The 19326-nt window shown below is 39.7% G+C and overlaps 1 protein-coding gene across 1 annotated transcript; it reads right to left on the bottom strand.

The window, feature by feature from the left end:
* Positions 1-1495: 1495 nt before the first annotated feature.
* On the bottom strand, positions 1496-18782 carry LOC103593479 (chromosome unknown open reading frame, human C7orf73). The gene is made up of 3 exons (XM_008576460.1): positions 18704-18782; positions 3370-3423; positions 1496-2358 (listed from the first exon to the last, which is right to left on the bottom strand). Exons 1-3 carry the CDS (start codon positions 18716-18718, stop codon positions 2284-2286), a joined length of 144 nt encoding a protein of 47 aa, XP_008574682.1. The 5' UTR covers positions 18719-18782; the 3' UTR covers positions 1496-2283.
* Between the last annotated feature and the right edge of the window lie 544 nt (positions 18783-19326).

The following is a 19326-nucleotide window of genomic DNA, read 5'->3' as shown; positions in this document are numbered from 1 at the left end:
AGTCCAAATGCGCCTTGTTTACAAGGTGTTATATAAAGAGACCTAATCTTCTAACATCTAAGTGATCTTCATCCCCAAAGCAGCCACTCCGGGAGAGCACACACACCTAATAACAATGCTATCATGACTGATAACAAGAAATCCCTCTATGGAAAAGGCTTTCTAAGCTTCTAGAATCTTGAATACTCTCAAGAGTGATATACCTTTATCCTTTGAAGCTGTACTTCACTCTGCTAACAATTCAGTAATTCTAGATCAAATCTTGTGAGCCAGGTGGTATGATCAAGGTGAATACTAGAAATTTTCAGTAGTATCAAAGAGAGTGACCACAGAATAAAGACAGATTTCACGTGGTTCATAAACTGGTCCTAAAAGTGACTGCAGAAATTCAAAAATACCGTGGCCAAAAGCAGCATGTTTAGACTAACATCTACTATTTATTGGACAATTTGCAAAGCATTATGCAACACATCACATACATTATCTCAATTATTTCTCATGAAAACCCTATGAGGTAGGTATTATGTCCACATCTTACAGATAATACAAGAGTTTCAGCTGAATAAGTCATTTGCCCATGATCACAAGGATAGAGAGAAGCCAAACCATAGCAAGGATAAAACTTAACTCCATGTATATGAGATCCATGTTTTCAAAGAGAAGTAGAATCACTTTACACTCTAGGACTTTATCTTGTAGCTATACCCTGCATAGATATGTACAATAACAGATCTACCCTGTATAGATATGTATAATAACATTAGGTTCAAGGTTATCACCATAATAGCAAAAGAATGACCTAAACATTCACTAGTAAATTAAATTATGGGATATCCATTCAACAGAATCTTATGCAGTCAAAAAAGGAATAAGGTTCCTTGTTTCTTACATACTGATAATCCCCGTTAAAAAAAAAAAGCAAGGGGCAGACCTCTAAGGACAGTTTGTTAACACTTGTGTTTAAAAAACAAAAACCCATGCACAAGTATTTGTTTAGGCACAGACTCTCTCTCAAAATCCACAGGAAAAGTGGTGACTGCCTGAGGAAGAGAAACTCGGAGCCAGAGGACAGCGGGGGAGGCCCTTTATACAAAATCACTGTTGTATCTTGACCCATAAGAAAAGTTACCTATTCAGGCCGGCCGGTGGCTCACTCGGGAGAGTGCGGTGCTGATAACACCAAGGCCATGGGTTCGGATCCTATATAGGGATGGCCGGTTTGCTCACTGGCTGAGCGTGGTGCTGACAACACCAAGTCAAGGGTTGAGATCCCCTTACCGGTCATCTTCAAAAAAAGAGAAAAAAAAAAAAAGTTACCTATTCAAATTAAAAAAAAAAAAAAAAGGACTACTACATCTGGCAAATTTGAAGGGTGATTTCTGATGGCAGGAAGAAAAACAAACCATCAACTGTGGCAAGAAGAAATTCTCCTTCTAGAGATGCTGGTTTTATTATACATTTGGGCCACATTTTTCTAATGAGAATCACTATAAAGTTGTAACGTAAATAAATTTTTTAAATGTGAAAAGGCATCAACTTTCGTTTACAGACAACTTCTCACTTACCATGTAATGTCAAATGTACCTGTAATCCCAAGTAAGATTCTTTTGAGAGAAAGGAGATCAAATACATCATTAAGGAAAAACATGCATACTAAATAGACTATGAACTCTACTGGGGCAAAGTCCATTATTTTGCATATTTTTTAATTCTCCAGTTCCTGACAGGATTCTCAGGATATAGTTTTTCAGTTAACCAACAGCAAATTGATTTATTGGTTAAATTAACAACTATGGAACTGCCTGACAACAGTATAAAATAAATGGGTAATTCACCAGAAACTGGCTTCTGGATAATTTAATTACTTTGAAACAACATAATTTAGTAGCAAATGTTTAACAAGCACCCAATTGCTACACTGTGTAATTAGCATTATTTGTATCTGATCAGCTACACAAAACTCGACCCTTCTTTGACAAAAGGTAGTAGAAATTCCAAAGAATAAGGGAGAGACTACTAATTAAAGGTCATATTTACTAATCTAGCACCATAATTCCAGTCTTAGAGCCTCCCAAGCAGCTGGACGGAGGACACGGGAAGAGGTGAAGATGTTGCAAAAGTAAGGGTAGTTGGGAACTCGTGGCCCCATTTGTGCTCTAAGGCAACACAGGGTCTAGCAAAGAAGAAAACTGCTGAGGCTGGAGATGAAAACGTTCAGATGGTAAAGGAGGCCCTCAAAAGTAGTAGAATCAGTGTATCCAGAAGGCAGTGCTGGAGTCGACCTCATGAACTAGGGGGTTTCTTCTTGGCATCCAAGTCCTTTTTAATTTCTTCAAATTTTTTAGCCAGGTTTGGTATCTTTAAAAACAAAAAGAGATTATTATAATTTTGCATCTACTTAATCAACATTCTTTTACTCCTCTTCTTCCAAAGATAAATTGTTTTACAAGTTTTTATTTTCCCCTGAAAGAGACCTGCTAAACAGTGGTATTTCTTAGCCTCATAACTGCATATGAAATATGCTCCCTTCTCTGAAAGTCAGACCCTCACCTTCTACTTTTAATAATAAAGCCCCTGCCTAGAAAACCATATGTCCCAAGTGAAGACTGACAAAGCAAACTCATGGGCAGTTGTGCCACCTGGTTTTTAACTTCCCCATCTAAGGGCCGAGCCTGTGGCACACTCGGGAGAGTGCGGCGCGGGGCACGCAGCAGCGCTCCCACCGCGGGTTCAGATCCTATATAGGGATGGCCGGTGTGCTCACTGGCTGAGTGCGGTGCGGCCGGTCTCAAAAAAGACAAAAATAAACAAATAAATAAATAAATAAATAACTTCCCCATCTATAAAGCGAGATTAACGCAACTCCCCACTTCACAAAACTCTGTTCTCCTTAAATGTGCTATATGACATAGATCGATCTCCAAAATTGTCAGTCATTTCTACTAGTGGGTAGGGGAGCTGAAAAGACCATCCAATTTTTTTTTTTTTTAACTTTGGTGTTATAACACCACACTCTTGCCAATTGGGCTAACAGGCCAGCCACAATAATCTTTAAATGCTCACTTATCACATGATTTTCCATAGAATTTTAAGAACCCAACTAATATTAATTACTCTGGGCTAACGAGAGCATGGCCTAGGACCACCTAAACTGATGGGATTTTGCCCTGTTGTGGTAATATGGAAGACGGATGGTTCTGTGAGTTAGACCATATTTTCAGACATTGGAAAATCTTTCTCCAAAACTCAGGACTTCTTCCTCAGCCCTATAGACCTCATTTATGCTGAAAGATACACTTACCACAACAAAGAAAAATCACTCTAAAACAGTTACATGGAATCAAGGAGGACATGGATATGGCCACTTACGTCATAGTTCTGAGCCAGATACATTCCAACCACGTTGCCCAAAGTAAATCCAAGCTGAAAGAATAGAACAGAAAGAGTTATACACTGCATACTGAGTCCGTGCCAGTCTGATTCTAAACCAAAATACATAGATAATATGTATTGTATTAGAAGACCCTGGTGTCCAGTTTAGGACTGTGTATGAGATTCACATTTTTCTTCTATAAAATAAACAATACACTCCCAAAAGGTTAAAGAGCATACAAAAGTAAGAATAAATGGTGGCAGTGAGTAAATCTACCCTAAATTCTCCTAATCCCCTCACCCCCCATAAATACTTGACTGCAAGTTCTAGAAACCCAAAGCAATGTTCTGATTTTTGTTGCTGAATGCTGCAATCTCTTTTTTCTTTTTCCTTTTTTTTTTTTTTTGGTTACGGGTATTGTTATTCCTCTCTACATCAAGTAAAAATTATTCACTAAAAATGTATTCAGTTAGGGGGCCAGCTCGTGGCTCACTTGGGAGAGTGTGGTGCCGCTAACACCAACGCCACGGATTCGGATCCTATATAGGGATGGCCGGTTAGCTCACTTGAGAGAGCATGATGCTGACAACACCAAGTTAAGGATTAAGATCCCCTTACCAGTCATCTTTAAAAAAAAAAAAGTATTCAGTCAAATCACAGGATCTCATAGTTCAATCTCTTCATATTTCAAAAGAAGAACTTGAGGCCAGGATGGGGAAGAGATTTGTCCAGAGTCATTCACAAGGGGCACAGGACAACCTAAATTAGATATACACTCTAAAACTAAAATATGTCATGGCAGAAAAGAATAGGAAACTCTGACATACCACTGAGAGCACATATGGCTTAGCACTCGGCCATGGGTGGTCTGACAGGTAGGACACTTAAGGGCTGTGGGGAACACAGCCTAACTCAGTGACAAAAGAGAAAGGCATGATTTTTAGAGAACTACAAATGTTTACATCCCACTTGGTGACTATTCTCCTGAACAAAAACTATTTCATGAAAACTTAGAGAACTCTCTACACACCAAAAGGGCCAAAGCTCCTTAGCTTTGAGTTTTAATGATAATTCCATTTTTCCCCTAGTAATTAAGAACTTCCAAGTGGAGCCTAATTTCTAATTTCATGAATTCAAACTGGCATCTTTTTTTTTTCCCATTTTGTTTAATCATTGTTGCTCCTAGTCAATCAATACACAGCAGAGAGCTTAAAATAGAAAAAACAAAGTGTGGCACTTAACATCATCAATCACACATGGCATGGCCGAAACTTATCTTCAAGCTGGGGACGCATTACTAAGCTTTAAGGTTACATGTTTGAAACACCAAAAGCATAATTTAAATTGGTTTCTTGTTAGCAAACTAAAAAACATAAAACAGGCTAATGTAGTCTCTAATCATAGACCTTTCTCTGATCATTTGATTAATCAGACACAACTTGCAAAAACATTTTTACCAAGGTGGCACCAAGAAGCAGAATGATTACACTAACAATGTAATGTTCCAGCTCTAGCATTCTAAGATTCCTAGTTCTTACCCTGTGAGTCTGAAAATAAATATGGCATACCTAATGTGGCTTCATTTTGGCAACTTCAGAAGGCAACAGGGCATGTGAAAAACTAGCAGTTATTTTAAAGACACAAAACAAAACAAAAACCATGGGCCTCTGGAGAAATCACATCCAATTCCAATTTCAGAATACTACCAGAACTACCAATGGGATTTTATAAAATTAAATACATCTCATTACTGGCCAGCCACAAAAAAACAAACAAACAACAACAAAAAAAAAAAAACCACAAGAAGAGAAATGTAACTCATTAAGAGAAATGTTGCAGAAAATGTATGATGCTGGAAAACAACAAAAAAAAAAAACACAAGAAGAGAAATGTAACTCATTAAGAGAAATGTTGCAGAAAATGTATGATGCTGGAAAAGCATATATGTTGTTCATGGGATAGTCAATAGGCAAGTTTAGACAAATCTAAATCTGAGGAACAGTGATTCAGCCTAAGAAGTTAGACTGGTGCCAGATTATAGAAGATCTTGAATGAGGCTGAAACCTCTTTGCAGGCCAAGAATGCTTAACTTCTTCCAGGCCAAGTAGCTGTGTAAGCTGGATGCCATTACTACAGTTCCCCTCCACATCATTTGGTCCCCCCATACTATTCCCTGCAGAGAAGGCAGTGCAGAGGAAGTGAAATGCCTTCTTCCCAAGCTCAACACTAAAGACATTACTATCACATATTCTCTGCCATAATTTTGACCTTTAGGAGTATGAAAAAGTCACCTTGGGGACACCTTTCAGCCACCTTGGGAATAACACTAGAAGTCTGCAGACAGAGGAAGACCATGAGGAAAGCGGTATACAGGGCGAAGAGGCTTGTGCTAAGATCCCCAGAAGAAAAATCAAGACTGGCACAGAGCAATACATAAGAGAATGGCATTTTCCAGCTCTACAAAGTACACACAGAATCAGTGAAGATCCACAATCCATTATCCACAATTCTGAAACCCCAAACTCTATCCAAAATACAATTCATCATAACTCATTTGGCAGCAAAATCACACCTGATCTGAACTGATATAAGACTATTTATAGCTTTATTTATCACACTTTAGTGTGAATAATCATTTTTTTGCTATAGAAATAGAAATCTGTAAATATAGGATTCTGTTCTAGACCCAACTGGAGAATATGTTTAATGGCAAAAATCTTAATAAAGTATTTGATTACAAAGTGCTATCCCAGACTCTGCTAGGGTTAAGTATCAAGATTCATGCAGCTTATTACCCTTCTAAAATCTGACAGAAATCTGATTTCCTGAATACATCTGGCCCCCAAAGATTTTGATTAAGGGACTGCAGACCATTATAGACTAAAAATTAACTTCATATTCTGCCTTGTGAAAGAATAAAAAATGGTCTCTGCCCTTAAAGAATTTATATAATGTATAGGAAGAAAAGCTACATATAAGTAAAATAGTTATATAACAGAAGGCAGCACCCACCACAGGATCTTGAATGTGACAGATGCTCCAAACACCACAACTAGGTCAAGCATTCAGTGGCAAAATGAATGATACAGAAGTGATTCTTTTAAGAAACCATACTTGAAAGAGATAGGGTACCTCAGGTTGTTATTCAAGGCTCTAAAAATGCTGAAGAAGTGTTAAAATTTAAACTAGCAAAGGAACTGGGAAGGGAACTGAATGTGGAGAATCAAAGCAGCACAAGAGAGGAATGAGGATGTAATGACTGGAAATAAAAGAAACAGGCATGATTAGAAAAGAGGATTTGAGTTAAGGAATGGAGACAAATAGGAATGGAGAGCTGGGCAGGACTAGCTGATGGACCTCAAAAAGCAAGCAAAAGGGCCGGCCCGTGGCTCACTCGGGAGTATGGTGCTGATAACACCAAGGCCACGGGTTTGGATCCCTATATAGGGATGGCCGGTTGGCTCACTTGGGAGAGTGTGGTGCTGACAACACCAAGTCAAGGGTTAAGATCCCCTTACCAGTCATCTTTAAAAAAAAAGAAAGAAAAGCAAGCAAATGAGTTCCATTCGCATGCAATAATGGTAGAGAGCCACTGATTGCTCTTAACCCACAGCAACACGATGAAAGTGCTGCTTTGGAAACATTCACCTGGTAACTATACTCAGAAAAGACGGAATAAGTACAAATTAGAGAAAAGTCCAGATTAGTGTGTTGCCATGGGGGGTAGCAAGCAAACACGAATGAACTGTTTTTCTTCTTAGATATCAATAAAGATCAATGGAACAGAATGAAGAGCCAGGAATAAACCTTTACACTTACAGTGGGTGAAGTGATTTTGAACAAGGGTGTAAGACATTCAATGGGGAAAGAACAATCTTTTCAAAAAATGGTACTGGAACAACTGGATATCCACATGCAAAAGAATAAATGAGACCTGCCTTAACATCATATACAAAAATTAACTCAAAATGAATCAAAGACCTAAATGTAAGACCTAAAACTATAAAACTCTTAGAAGAAAACATAGGCGTAAATCTTCATGGCCTGGGATTAGGCAGTGCTTTCCTTAGATATGACACCAAAGGCAGAAGTGACAAAAATAAAATAAAATAAATTGGACTTTATCAAAATTAAAAATGTTTGTGTTTCGGGCCGGCCCGTGGCTCACTCGGGAGAGTGCGGTGCTGATAACACCAAGGCCCCGGGTTCGGATCCCATATAGGGATGGCCGGTTCACTCACTGGCTGAGCGTGGTGCTGACAACACCAAGTCAAGGGTTAAGATCCCCTTACCGGTTAAAAAAAAAAGTTTGTGTTTCAAAGAATACCACCAAGAAATTGAAAAGACAACCCACAGAATGGGATAAAATATTTGCAAATCATATATCTCACAAGAGACTTGTATCCAGAACATTAAAAATGGGCAAAGATTTGAAAGGATTTCTCCAAAAAAAGATACAAATGGTCAACAAGCACATAAAAAGATGCTCAACATCATTAGTCATTGAGGAAATGCAAATCAAAACCACAATGAGGTACCAAGTTATAGCCACTAGGATGGCTTTAAAAAAAAAAACAAAAAACAAGGGCAAGCATTATGGCTCACTTGGGAGAGTGTGGTGCTAATAACACCAAGGCCACGGGTTCGGAACCCTATATAGGGATGGCTGGTTAGCTCACTTGAAAGAGCGTGGTGCTGACAACACCAAGTCAAGAGTTAAGATCCCCTCACCGGTTATCTTTTTAAAAACAACAACAACAAAAACAAATGTTGATGAAGATGCGTAGAAATTGGAACCTTCATACTTTGCTGGTGGGAATGTAAAATGGTGCAACCACTCTGGAAAACAGTCTAGCAGTTCCTCAAAAACTTGAGCAGGAGAGCTACCATTTGAAATAATCCACTTCAAGGTACATGAGAATACTTCAAAAAGTTCACAGAAAAATAGAATTAAAAGATAATACGAATCTTTCCATGAACATTTTGAAGTAGCCTTGTAAACCCAAGAAAATTGAAACACATATACACATAAAAACTTGTACACAAATATTCCTAGCAAGATTATTTATAACAGCAAAAAGGTGGAAACAACTCAAATGTCCATCGACTGGTGAAATAACTAACAAAATGTGGTATATCCATACAATGTAATATTATTCAGCCATAAAAAAAATGAAGTACTACTGATTCATGCTACAACATGGTGAACCTTGAAAACATTATAAAAGGCAGTCAGAAAGTCCACATATTGTATGATTCCATTTAAAGGAAATGTCCAGAGGACTGGCCTGTTGCTCACTTGGGAGAGTGTGGTGCTGATAACACCAAGGCCACGGGTTCGGATCCCTATATAGGGATGGCTGGTTTGCTCACTTGGGAGAGCATGGTGCTGACAATACCAAGTCAGGGGTTAAGATCCCCATACTAGTCATCTTTAAAAAAATAAATAAAGGAAATGTCCAGAATAGACTGATCCATAAAGAGACAAAATAAGTTGGTGGTTGTCTAGCACTGGGTAAGAGGGGAATAAGAAACGAATGCTAGTGGGTACAGGGTTTCTTTTTGAGGCAATGAAACTTTAGATATAAAATTACATAGTGGTGATGGTTATACAATTCTGTGTACATATTAAAAATCATTGAATTATATACTTTAAATGGGTGAATTGTATGGTATGAATGATATCTCAAGGCTATAAAAAAATCATTAAGATTTGGTAAAATAACATCAGCTGAACGGGATGAAACGGGAAATCAAAGACAACTTCAAGGATTCCAGATTGGAAAAATGTTTAAAAAGAAAGGAAATCTCAAAACTGATAAAGTGAGAACCGCTCAAATAAATAGTTGGCTCTGTATATGACAGCTGTCAGTTGATTCCTTTTTATGTATGGACACATGTGAATAGATTAGTCACAACATTTTATCTGTTAACATAAAAAAAGCACTAACTCTTAAAAAGAAGAAAGCCAATTCCAAAGCAAACTGACTCTTCTCATCATTTGTTCAAACCTTTCCCCAATCAAAAAGTTGTGTATGTAGATCAACAAGGAAAGCTACGATTTTTATCTGAGAATGGCTCCTGGCAATAACCCAAAGTGGCTGACAATACCCCAAAGTATCTGACGAATCTGAAGTAGGACTCATCAAACTACATTTTCAAAAATGACATGCCCAAACCCAAGTTATGACATAGAATATGAGCTATTTTATATTTACTAACAAGGGTTTAAGAAATCTAAAAATAATCTCATTTTATTTAACAAATATAGCTACAACTACATTCAAAAGGATAAGTAGATTAGTCTAGCCAATCTAAAAATGACTTACGGTCTGAGGTGAGAAAATCTACACACTGACAAGAAAACGGAAAGTACACATTATCTAACATTAATAAAAGATAAATTAATACTTTTATATCTCAATTTCAGACTCAGCTAGAGAAGCAGACAGAAGACTCCATTCCAAGGAGGTAGGAAAAAAAACTCACCCTTTTCTGTGTCTTAGTCTTTAAACTCGGTGTGCAGAACTTTATCAAAGTTCATAAAGTTCACAAGTAATAATAAAACCCACATTCTTTACATTGAAACAAAATCTGCACAGGATATAATCTATATCCCTTCTACTACTATCACAGAGAAGCACATTTTAAAAAGGCAAACTAGATTTTTATATTCAATAATCTTCCTTAGAGAATGAAGAAATTAAAAAGCTATTAATTCTTTAATTGAGCCAGTAACTTAAAAAAGGACATCCATGAAAAAGTCAGCCAGTAACACTCTGGGAAAAGGTGCACCAGGTAGAACTGGTTTGCCTGTTCTCAAAGAAGCCGATTCAAATATTAAAATATCTTATGAGTAGTAATGAGGCAAAAGAGAAAGACCTAAAATGAAATAATATTGATTTTGCAGGATACAAAATCAATATACCAAAGTTATTAGCATTTCTATATATTAGCAACAATTACTTTGAAAGGGACATGACTCACAATAACAAAACTTAAAAATACCGAGAAATAAATATAACAAACAAGATGCAAGACTATTACTGAGAAGATAATAAAACACTGATGGAAGACATGTAAGACCTAAATAAATGGGGAGATGGATCATAATAATGTAAATATATAATAGTATAAGGATTTCAGGAGCTTAAGTTATCAGGGAAGCCTCATGGTGAAAATGGGAGCTAGGCCCTCAAGAGAAGCTAGGAAGACAAAAAGCAGTATAAAGGGAAAAATCATGTGGGAAGGTATGAACACAAGTAGGACCACAAGTTGGTCATGGATCAGTGAGATCAGCCTAGCTAATCTAAAACAGAGGACTGTATGCTGAAGGCAGTGGAAAAAGAAATCGGGACGAGATTAGCAAACCTTGAAAATCAAGTAAAGGGGTTACGATTTGATTGGAAGGACACAGAGGCCACTGGCAGTTTCTGAGCATGTGAGTAAGGCAATTCATCCTGGATGATTACTCTGGCAGCTGCAATAGGGAAAGACAGAAGCAAGGGCAGTAAGGGAAACTAGAGGCAACAGCCTTAAGACCTATCAGACTACTTTGGGAGCAATGCCATGTTTTAAAAAGGAATCAAAAACTAGAATATTCAGAGAAGTGCAACCAGCACAAACTTGAAATCATGAAGAATGGGTGGAAGAGGCAGAAATGTGTAAAGAAAAGATGCGGGGGAGAAAGATTAGGGTGGGGGATGGGAGGTGGTAGAGAGAAGTGCCAAGATAACACTCTTCAAATTTGTAAAAGGTTCTCATTCAGATGAGAACTGCTCTTTAACATCAAGGAGTAGAACCAGGTAAGGAGTCACTGACCAAAAATGAAAGAGATTTGGGGAGTAAATAATGAGCTTGTCATGACCGGAAAGAAAACATAGGCGTAAATCTTCATGGCCTGGGATTAGGCAGTGCTTTCCTTAGATATGACACCAAAAGCAGAAGTGACAAAAATAAAATAAAATAAATTGGACTTTATCAAAATTAAAAATGTTTGTGTTTCGGGCCGGCCCGTGGCTCACTCGGGAGAGTGCGGTGCTGATAACACCAAGGCCCCGGGTTCGGATCCCATATAGGGATGGCCGGTTCACTCACTGGCTGAGCGTGGTGCTGACAACACCAAGTCAAGGGTTAAGATCCCCTTACCGGTTAAAAAAAAATGTTTGTGTTTCAAAGAATACCACCAAGAAATTGAAAAGACAACCCACAGAATGGGATAAAATATTTGCAAATCATATATCTCACAAGAGACTTGTATCCAGAACATTAAAAATGGGCAAAGATTTGAAAGGATTTCTCCAAAAAAAGATACAAATGGTCAACAAGCACATAAAAAGATGCTCAACATCATTAGTCATTGAGGAAATGCAAATCAAAACCACAATGAGGTACCAAGTTATAGCCACTAGGATGGCTTTAAAAAAAAAAACAAAAAACAAGGGCAAGCATTATGGCTCACTTGGGAGAGTGTGGTGCTAATAACACCAAGGCCACGGGTTCGGAACCCTATATAGGGATGGCTGGTTAGCTCACTTGAAAGAGCGTGGTGCTGACAACACCAAGTCAAGAGTTAAGATCCCCTCACCGGTTATCTTTTTAAAAACAACAACAACAAAAACAAATGTTGATGAAGATGCGTAGAAATTGGAACCTTCATACTTTGCTGGTGGGAATGTAAAATGGTGCAACCACTCTGGAAAACAGTCTAGCAGTTCCTCAAAAACTTGAGCAGGAGAGCTACCATTTGAAATAATCCACTTCAAGGTACATGAGAATACTTCAAAAAGTTCACAGAAAAATAGAATTAAAAGATAATACGAATCTTTCCATGAACATTTTGAAGTAGCCTTGTAAACCCAAGAAAATTGAAACACATATACACATAAAAACTTGTACACAAATATTCCTAGCAAGATTATTTATAACAGCAAAAAGGTGGAAACAACTCAAATGTCCATCGACTGGTGAAATAACTAACAAAATGTGGTATATCCATACAATGTAATATTATTCAGCCATAAAAAAAATGAAGTACTACTGATTCATGCTACAACATGGTGAACCTTGAAAACATTATAAAAGGCAGTCAGAAAGTCCACATATTGTATGATTCCATTTAAAGGAAATGTCCAGAGGACTGGCCTGTTGCTCACTTGGGAGAGTGTGGTGCTGATAACACCAAGGCCACGGGTTCGGATCCCTATATAGGGATGGCTGGTTTGCTCACTTGGGAGAGTGTGGTGCTGATAACACCAAGGCCACGGGTTCGGATCCCTATATAGGGATGGCTGGTTTGCTCACTTGGGAGAGCATGGTGCTGACAATACCAAGTCAGGGGTTAAGATCCCCATACTAGTCATCTTTAAAAAAATAAATAAAGGAAATGTCCAGAATAGACTGATCCATAAAGAGACAAAATAAGTTGGTGGTTGTCTAGCACTGGGTAAGAGGGGAATAAGAAACGAATGCTAGTGGGTACAGGGTTTCTTTTTGAGGCAATGAAACTTTAGATATAAAATTACATAGTGGTGATGGTTATACAATTCTGTGTACATATTAAAAATCATTGAATTATATACTTTAAATGGGTGAATTGTATGGTATGAATGATATCTCAAGGCTATAAAAAAATCATTAAGATTTGGTAAAATAACATCAGCTGAACGGGATGAAACGGGAAATCAAAGACAACTTCAAGGATTCCAGATTGGAAAAATGTTTAAAAAGAAAGGAAATCTCAAAACTGATAAAGTGAGAACCGCTCAAATAAATAGTTGGCTCTGTATATGACAGCTGTCAGTTGATTCCTTTTTATGTATGGACACATGTGAGTAGATTAGTCACAACATTTTATCTGTTAACATAAAAAAAGCACTAACTCTTAAAAAGAAGAAAGCCAATTCCAAAGCAAACTGACTCTTCTCATCATTTGTTCAAACCTTTCCCCAATCAAAAAGTTGTGTATGTAGATCAACAAGGAAAGCTACGATTTTTATCTGAGAATGGCTCCTGGCAATAACCCAAAGTGGCTGACAATACCCCAAAGTATCTGACGAATCTGAAGTAGGACTCATCAAACTACATTTTCAAAAATGACATGCCCAAACCCAAGTTATGACATAGAATATGAGCTATTTTATATTTACTAACAAGGGTTTAAGAAATCTAAAAATAATCTCATTTTATTTAACAAATATAGCTACAACTACATTCAAAAGGATAAGTAGATTAGTCTAGCCAATCTAAAAATGACTTACGGTCTGAGGTGAGAAAATCTACACACTGACAAGAAAACGGAAAGTACACATTATCTAACATTAATAAAAGATAAATTAATACTTTTATATCTCAATTTCAGACTCAGCTAGAGAAGCAGACAGAAGACTCCATTCCAAGGAGGTAGGAAAAAAAACTCACCCTTTTCTGTGTCTTAGTCTTTAAACTCGGTGTGCAGAACTTTATCAAAGTTCATAAAGTTCACAAGTAATAATAAAACCCACATTCTTTACATTGAAACAAAATCTGCACAGGATATAATCTATATCCCTTCTACTACTATCACAGAGAAGCACATTTTAAAAAGGCAAACTAGATTTTTATATTCAATAATCTTCCTTAGAGAATGAAGAAATTAAAAAGCTATTAATTCTTTAATTGAGCCAGTAACTTAAAAAAGGACATCCATGAAAAAGTCAGCCAGTAACACTCTGGGAAAAGGTGCACCAGGTAGAACTGGTTTGCCTGTTCTCAAAGAAGCCGATTCAAATATTAAAATATCTTATGAGTAGTAATGAGGCAAAAGAGAAAGACCTAAAATGAAATAATATTGATTTTGCAGGATACAAAATCAATATACCAAAGTTATTAGCATTTCTATATATTAGCAACAATTACTTTGAAAGGGACATGGCTCACAATAACAAAACTTAAAAATACCGAGAAATAAATATAACAAACAAGATGCAAGACTATTACTGAGAAGATAATAAAACACTGATGGAAGACATGTAAGACCTAAATAAATGGGGAGATGGATCATAATAATGTAAATATATAATAGTATAAGGATTTCAGGAGCTTAAGTTATCAGGGAAGCCTCATGGTGAAAATGGGAGCTAGGCCCTCAAGAGAAGCTAGGAAGACAAAAAGCAGTATAAAGGGAAAAATCATGTGGGAAGGTATGAACACAAGTAGGACCACAAGTTGGTCATGGATCAGTGAGATCAGTCTAGCTAATCTAAAACAGAAGACTGTATGCTGAAGGCAGTGGAAAAAGAAATCGGGACGAGATTAGCAAACCTTGAAAATCAAGTAAAGGGGTTACGATTTGATTGGAAGGACACAGAGGCCACTGGCAGTTTCTGAGCATGTGAGTAAGGCAATTCATCCTGGATGATTACTCTGGCAGCTGCAATAGGGAAAGACAGAAGCAAGGGCAGTAAGGGAAACTAGAGGCAACAGCCTTAAGACCTATCAGACTACTTTGGGAGCAATGCCATGTTTTAAAAAGGAATCAAAAACTAGAATATTCAGAGAAGTGCAACCAGCACAAACTTGAAATCATGAAGAATGGGTGGAAGAGGCAGAAATGTGTAAAGAAAAGATGCGGGGGAGAAAGATTAGGGTGGGGGATGGGAGGTGGTAGAGAGAAGTGCCAAGATAACACTCTTCAAATTTGTAAAAGGTTCTCATTCAGATGAGAACTGCTCTTTAACATCAAGGAGTAGAACCAGGTAAGGAGTCACTGACCAAAAATGAAAGAGATTTGGGGAGTAAATAATGAGCTTGTCATGACCGGAGGTGACTGAACACAAACTGGACACCCTTAGTAGCACTGACTTAAGCATCAGCTTGTCAGCTGGACCAGAGCACCTAAAACAACCCTTCCCACTTGACACCTGCAATTCCACACCAGCTAGCTAGTGTAGCTAGTCTAAAGGTGGAGTGAAAAAGATCTGTGAGGTTGGCTGTGGGAACATACAGAGAACTTTTCATAAGGTGAGTAATGAAGACTTAATAGCTTGAATATAATACACTTAATAGTAGCTAACATTTACTGAGTGCTTACTATGTGCAAGGTAGCATTCTAATTATTTTCATGAATTAACTAATGTTCTTCACAAATTTATAAAGCAGGTACTATTATTGCCCAATTTATGTTGGGGAAATTGAGGTACAGAGCAGTTAAGTAATTTGCCCAAGATTACATAGCAGGTAAATTATATGGAGAACATAGGAGAGAAATAAATCAAAGATTATGTCAACAATTCAAATTTGAGAGATTCAGGGCAGAGGAATAAAGAAAGAAGTTAGGTGTGGGAGAGGGCTTGGGAAGGAAGAGGTAATGGACCCAGACATGCGGAGCCTGAGATGCAGGGTAAGACAAGAGAAGTTCAGTTGGTAGGTAATGTCAGGGAAGTGGAACTTGGAGAAAATGACTCGAAGAAAAGGACTCGAGGTAGTTTTGGAAGCTGTCAGCAGAGGTGAAAGGTGACGGCATGACAAGGAACATGCTCCCTAAGGGTGGGTATGGAGAGAAGAGCAGAGAGTCAAGAAATGAGCCTTGAGCAACACACAGTAACCAAGAGCAGGGAAACGCAGCCAGTGAAAACAGGAGAGATTAGATAGAGCAGTGTCCCAACTGGTGCCAGCGCCCAGAGCCCACCCCTTTCACTCTGTGCAGATTCTTCTGTAAAAAATAATTCCGGTGTTATAATGTGAAAGACTGTTAGAAAGTACTGAAATATGAGAGCCCAAGGCCAAGGAAGGAAGAATTAAAGACACAGTTATTTAAGAGTAGCAAGTGCTGCAGGCTTCAAGAGGCAAGGAAAGAAACAAATTACACCAGTAACAAGACCACAGGCAGTGTGCACAAAGCCCGCCACAGGGCCCTCATATTAGGCTTCCCTTCCAAAGCCTCCTTAAAGTAACTGTAGCTATGCCCCATGAATATGTACAATCAATAAAAATTAAAAACATTAAAAATTACAAAAAAGAAAGTAACTAGTAAACCACACTGCCACTAAGGAAGCTACTGAAGTAAAAGAAAGGAGGAAACGTCCAGCAGATTAGGAGAACAAGCTGTTGAGATAGATGATGGGGAATGAACAATGAAAAGAATATACGAACACCACAATCAAACGCAGTGGTTTTCAAAGGGTGCTTCTCCTAGAGGGTTCCAAAATGTGTGATTATGGTGCACATGCTTAACTTGTGACATACCATCACTTCCAAACCTTTCCATCACCTGCTCTTCTGAGGAAAGCTAATCCCCATTTCTGCGAAGAAACTAAATCAGAGTTCAGCTGACACCCTACAAAAGAGAAACTGAACAATACCTGAATCCTTAAGTGCCACTGTTTTAAGCACTTTAATATATTAACTCATTTTTAATCCTCAAAACAAAACCGTGAGGTGAGTTCTTATTTTCAGATGTACAGAAAATTTAATAAACTGCTCGAGCTCCCATAGCTTGCAAATGATGGAGGTAGGTTTCACACTCCTAGGTCTGACTCTGGATTCTAGCCTCTTAAACACTGTGACATAATGGCCATTGTTTTATAGATGAAATGACTGAAAGCAGAAAGACTTGCCTAAGTTTATGGAGTTAGTGAATCATTTGACAGAGGTAAAACCAATGAGAAAAGTATTGTTATCCACTTCTTTCAACAAAAGCAAAGAGGAGGTGGGAGACCAGAGGGAGAGAGAACATCAGTGTTCTAGTTACTTCCGAGCTAGGAACTTAGTGAATGGCTACAGCATCTCCCCTTAAATGCTAACAATTCTGAATTCTCAAATCAGAATCCATGTTTACACACAGCAAAAGTTTATTCCAAAACCAAATAAACTCATTCGGCCACAGCACATGTAATTGAATCAATGTCCTCCCAATTTATCAATGAGCAACAGATGTAGTAGGAGGCTCAATTATATCATCTTACACTGGGGGGCTGATACTGCTTTTAACTGTTTCCCACAAGTAAATGGCTGTAATTATACCTAATTCCTAACACCTTCTCAGAACACTGGAGAAACTTCAAGAGGCCCCTGTCTTACTTGGGCAGTTTATGTCAAGGATATTCTCTTGGCTAAGTGGATCAACAATCAATTACCATCTTTCAAAAAGGGCCGGCCTGGTGGCGCACTGGATAGTGCCCCGCTTGGGAAGCGCAGCGGCGCTCCCGCCCGAGGGTTCGGATCCCACATACAGACCGGTTCCGCTCGCTGGCTGAGCGAGGCGCGGGAGCAACACCAGGGGTTGCAATCCCGTTGCCGTCCCCAGTCCGGTACCGGGGCAACACTGAGGGTTGCGATCCGTTGCCGGACACGGAAAAAAAAAAAGAACAGAAGAGGTACTTTTTGTGTTTTCATCTCTGATAAAGAACACAGCATGGGGTGGGGCGGTGCTGGTTAGCTCAGCTGGTTCAAGCATGGTACTGATAACACAAAGGTCCAGGGTTCCATCCTGGCACCCGCCAGCTGCCCAAAAAAGAAAAAGAATACAGCATTTGGAAAAGTATCTCACTCCCCGAGCACCAGCGCGCCACTGACCATCTAAAAGATATTCGAATATCTGCCTCTTATTAGAATTAAAAGTTGAAAGTATCAAGTTTTGAAAGCACAATAATTCGGTAGAAAAACTTTCACTTGGCAATTTGGCAAGTCCTCCTGGAATCTTCGCCAGGCAATGTTTGAAATATACTGAGTTTTGCCAGAAAACTCTTTTAATTCAATCAAGGAGCCATGAGAAATAATCTGCTTACTCATGGTCATACTCATATTCCCCATAAAAAGCATTTTGGGAAAAATTACTTGGATACCAGTGTCTGACTCGGTCCTCAAAGTCTGAAAACTACAAGAGGCCTGACGAGGGCTCCCTAAGCCTCTGACTAATTTGAGGTCTACTCCTGGCCCTCCCCGCCCTTCTACCTCCTCAAAAACGCTCTAGGCCAGGGATACGGTCTGTGTCGGGGGCAGGAGCGCAGAAGGGGGGACAACGAAAAGTCACTAAGGACACGGCAGCTGTGACACGAGGATGACACAACGAGCTCAGGACACCGCACACAATAAGTAGCTGTGAAGACGCAGGCCCTCTGTGACACTTCAAACGTTTACGGAGAAAAATACTGGCAAAGGGATTTGGGGGGAGGCGGGAAGAAAATCCCACAGGCCTCCCCGAGAAGCGATGGCCAGGCGCGGGGACCGAGGGACCCACGCCCAGGTCCTCGGGTCAAAGCCGGCTCGGCGGGGTCCAGAGCCCCCGGGGGCGGGTAGGGGCCCGAGGCGACCCCGAGGCTGCGGGCCGCGCTCCTCGGCGGCTCCACTCACCAGGAACTGGAGCATGGCGTCGGCGAAGAGGGCACGAAAAGCGGTTGAGGCTCCGCGGGCAGTCGGAGCCTGGCTCCCCCGGCGCGAGGGGCGGGGCTTGCCGTCGGCTTCCGGGTCACGTCCCACCCGTCCCGCCTGCCTCACCCGCGCCCGGAAGAGACTCGCGGCGCCCCCTGGCGGAGCGCCCTGGGCTTACAACTTGAACTGGCAAAGCGGCGAAAGCGCTCCAGGCGGGTCCCCAGGCCGGCTGGACAGCTTTGAACATCCAGCTTCTGTAAACCTGGGCCGGCCCCAGGAATTTTTGTTGTTCCTAGCATGCCAGTGATTCTGATGCACAGCCAGGGTGAGGGCTCCCTGGCCTAGAAGGACGGGAAGAGGCAGCTGGTCCCACCACTGAATGTGCAGCTGATTCGCTGGGGAGCTTTTGCAACATATTCTAGCCAGGCCCCACGCGGACTCTGCGGGGCAGGGGGGCAGGGTTGCATTGTTCATAAGCACCACGAGTGTGCCATAGCACATTCATGTACCCTGAGCTGAGGACTTATGATACAGGCCTTTGGAGTCTGGCACAGCTGGGTCCAAGTCGTCATTGGCTTCCAGCACCTGGTAACCATGAGCTTAAC

This window comes from Galeopterus variegatus, unplaced genomic scaffold, assembly GCF_000696425.1.
Source record: "Galeopterus variegatus unplaced genomic scaffold, G_variegatus-3.0.2 Scaffold1358, whole genome shotgun sequence".
Lineage (NCBI taxonomy): Eukaryota > Metazoa > Chordata > Mammalia > Dermoptera > Cynocephalidae > Galeopterus > Galeopterus variegatus.
Note: the sequence above shows the minus strand (reverse complement) of the source record. Positions and strands in the feature narration are given on the sequence as shown.

What these genes read in the sequence shown, in the direction of transcription:
- LOC103593479 (XM_008576460.1), bottom strand. An exon ending in ATCTGGCTCAGAACTATGAC is followed by an intron (nt 2,359 to 3,369) that starts GTAAGTGGCCAT and finishes TTGTTTTTAAAG; the next exon opens with ATACCAAACCTGGCTAAAAA.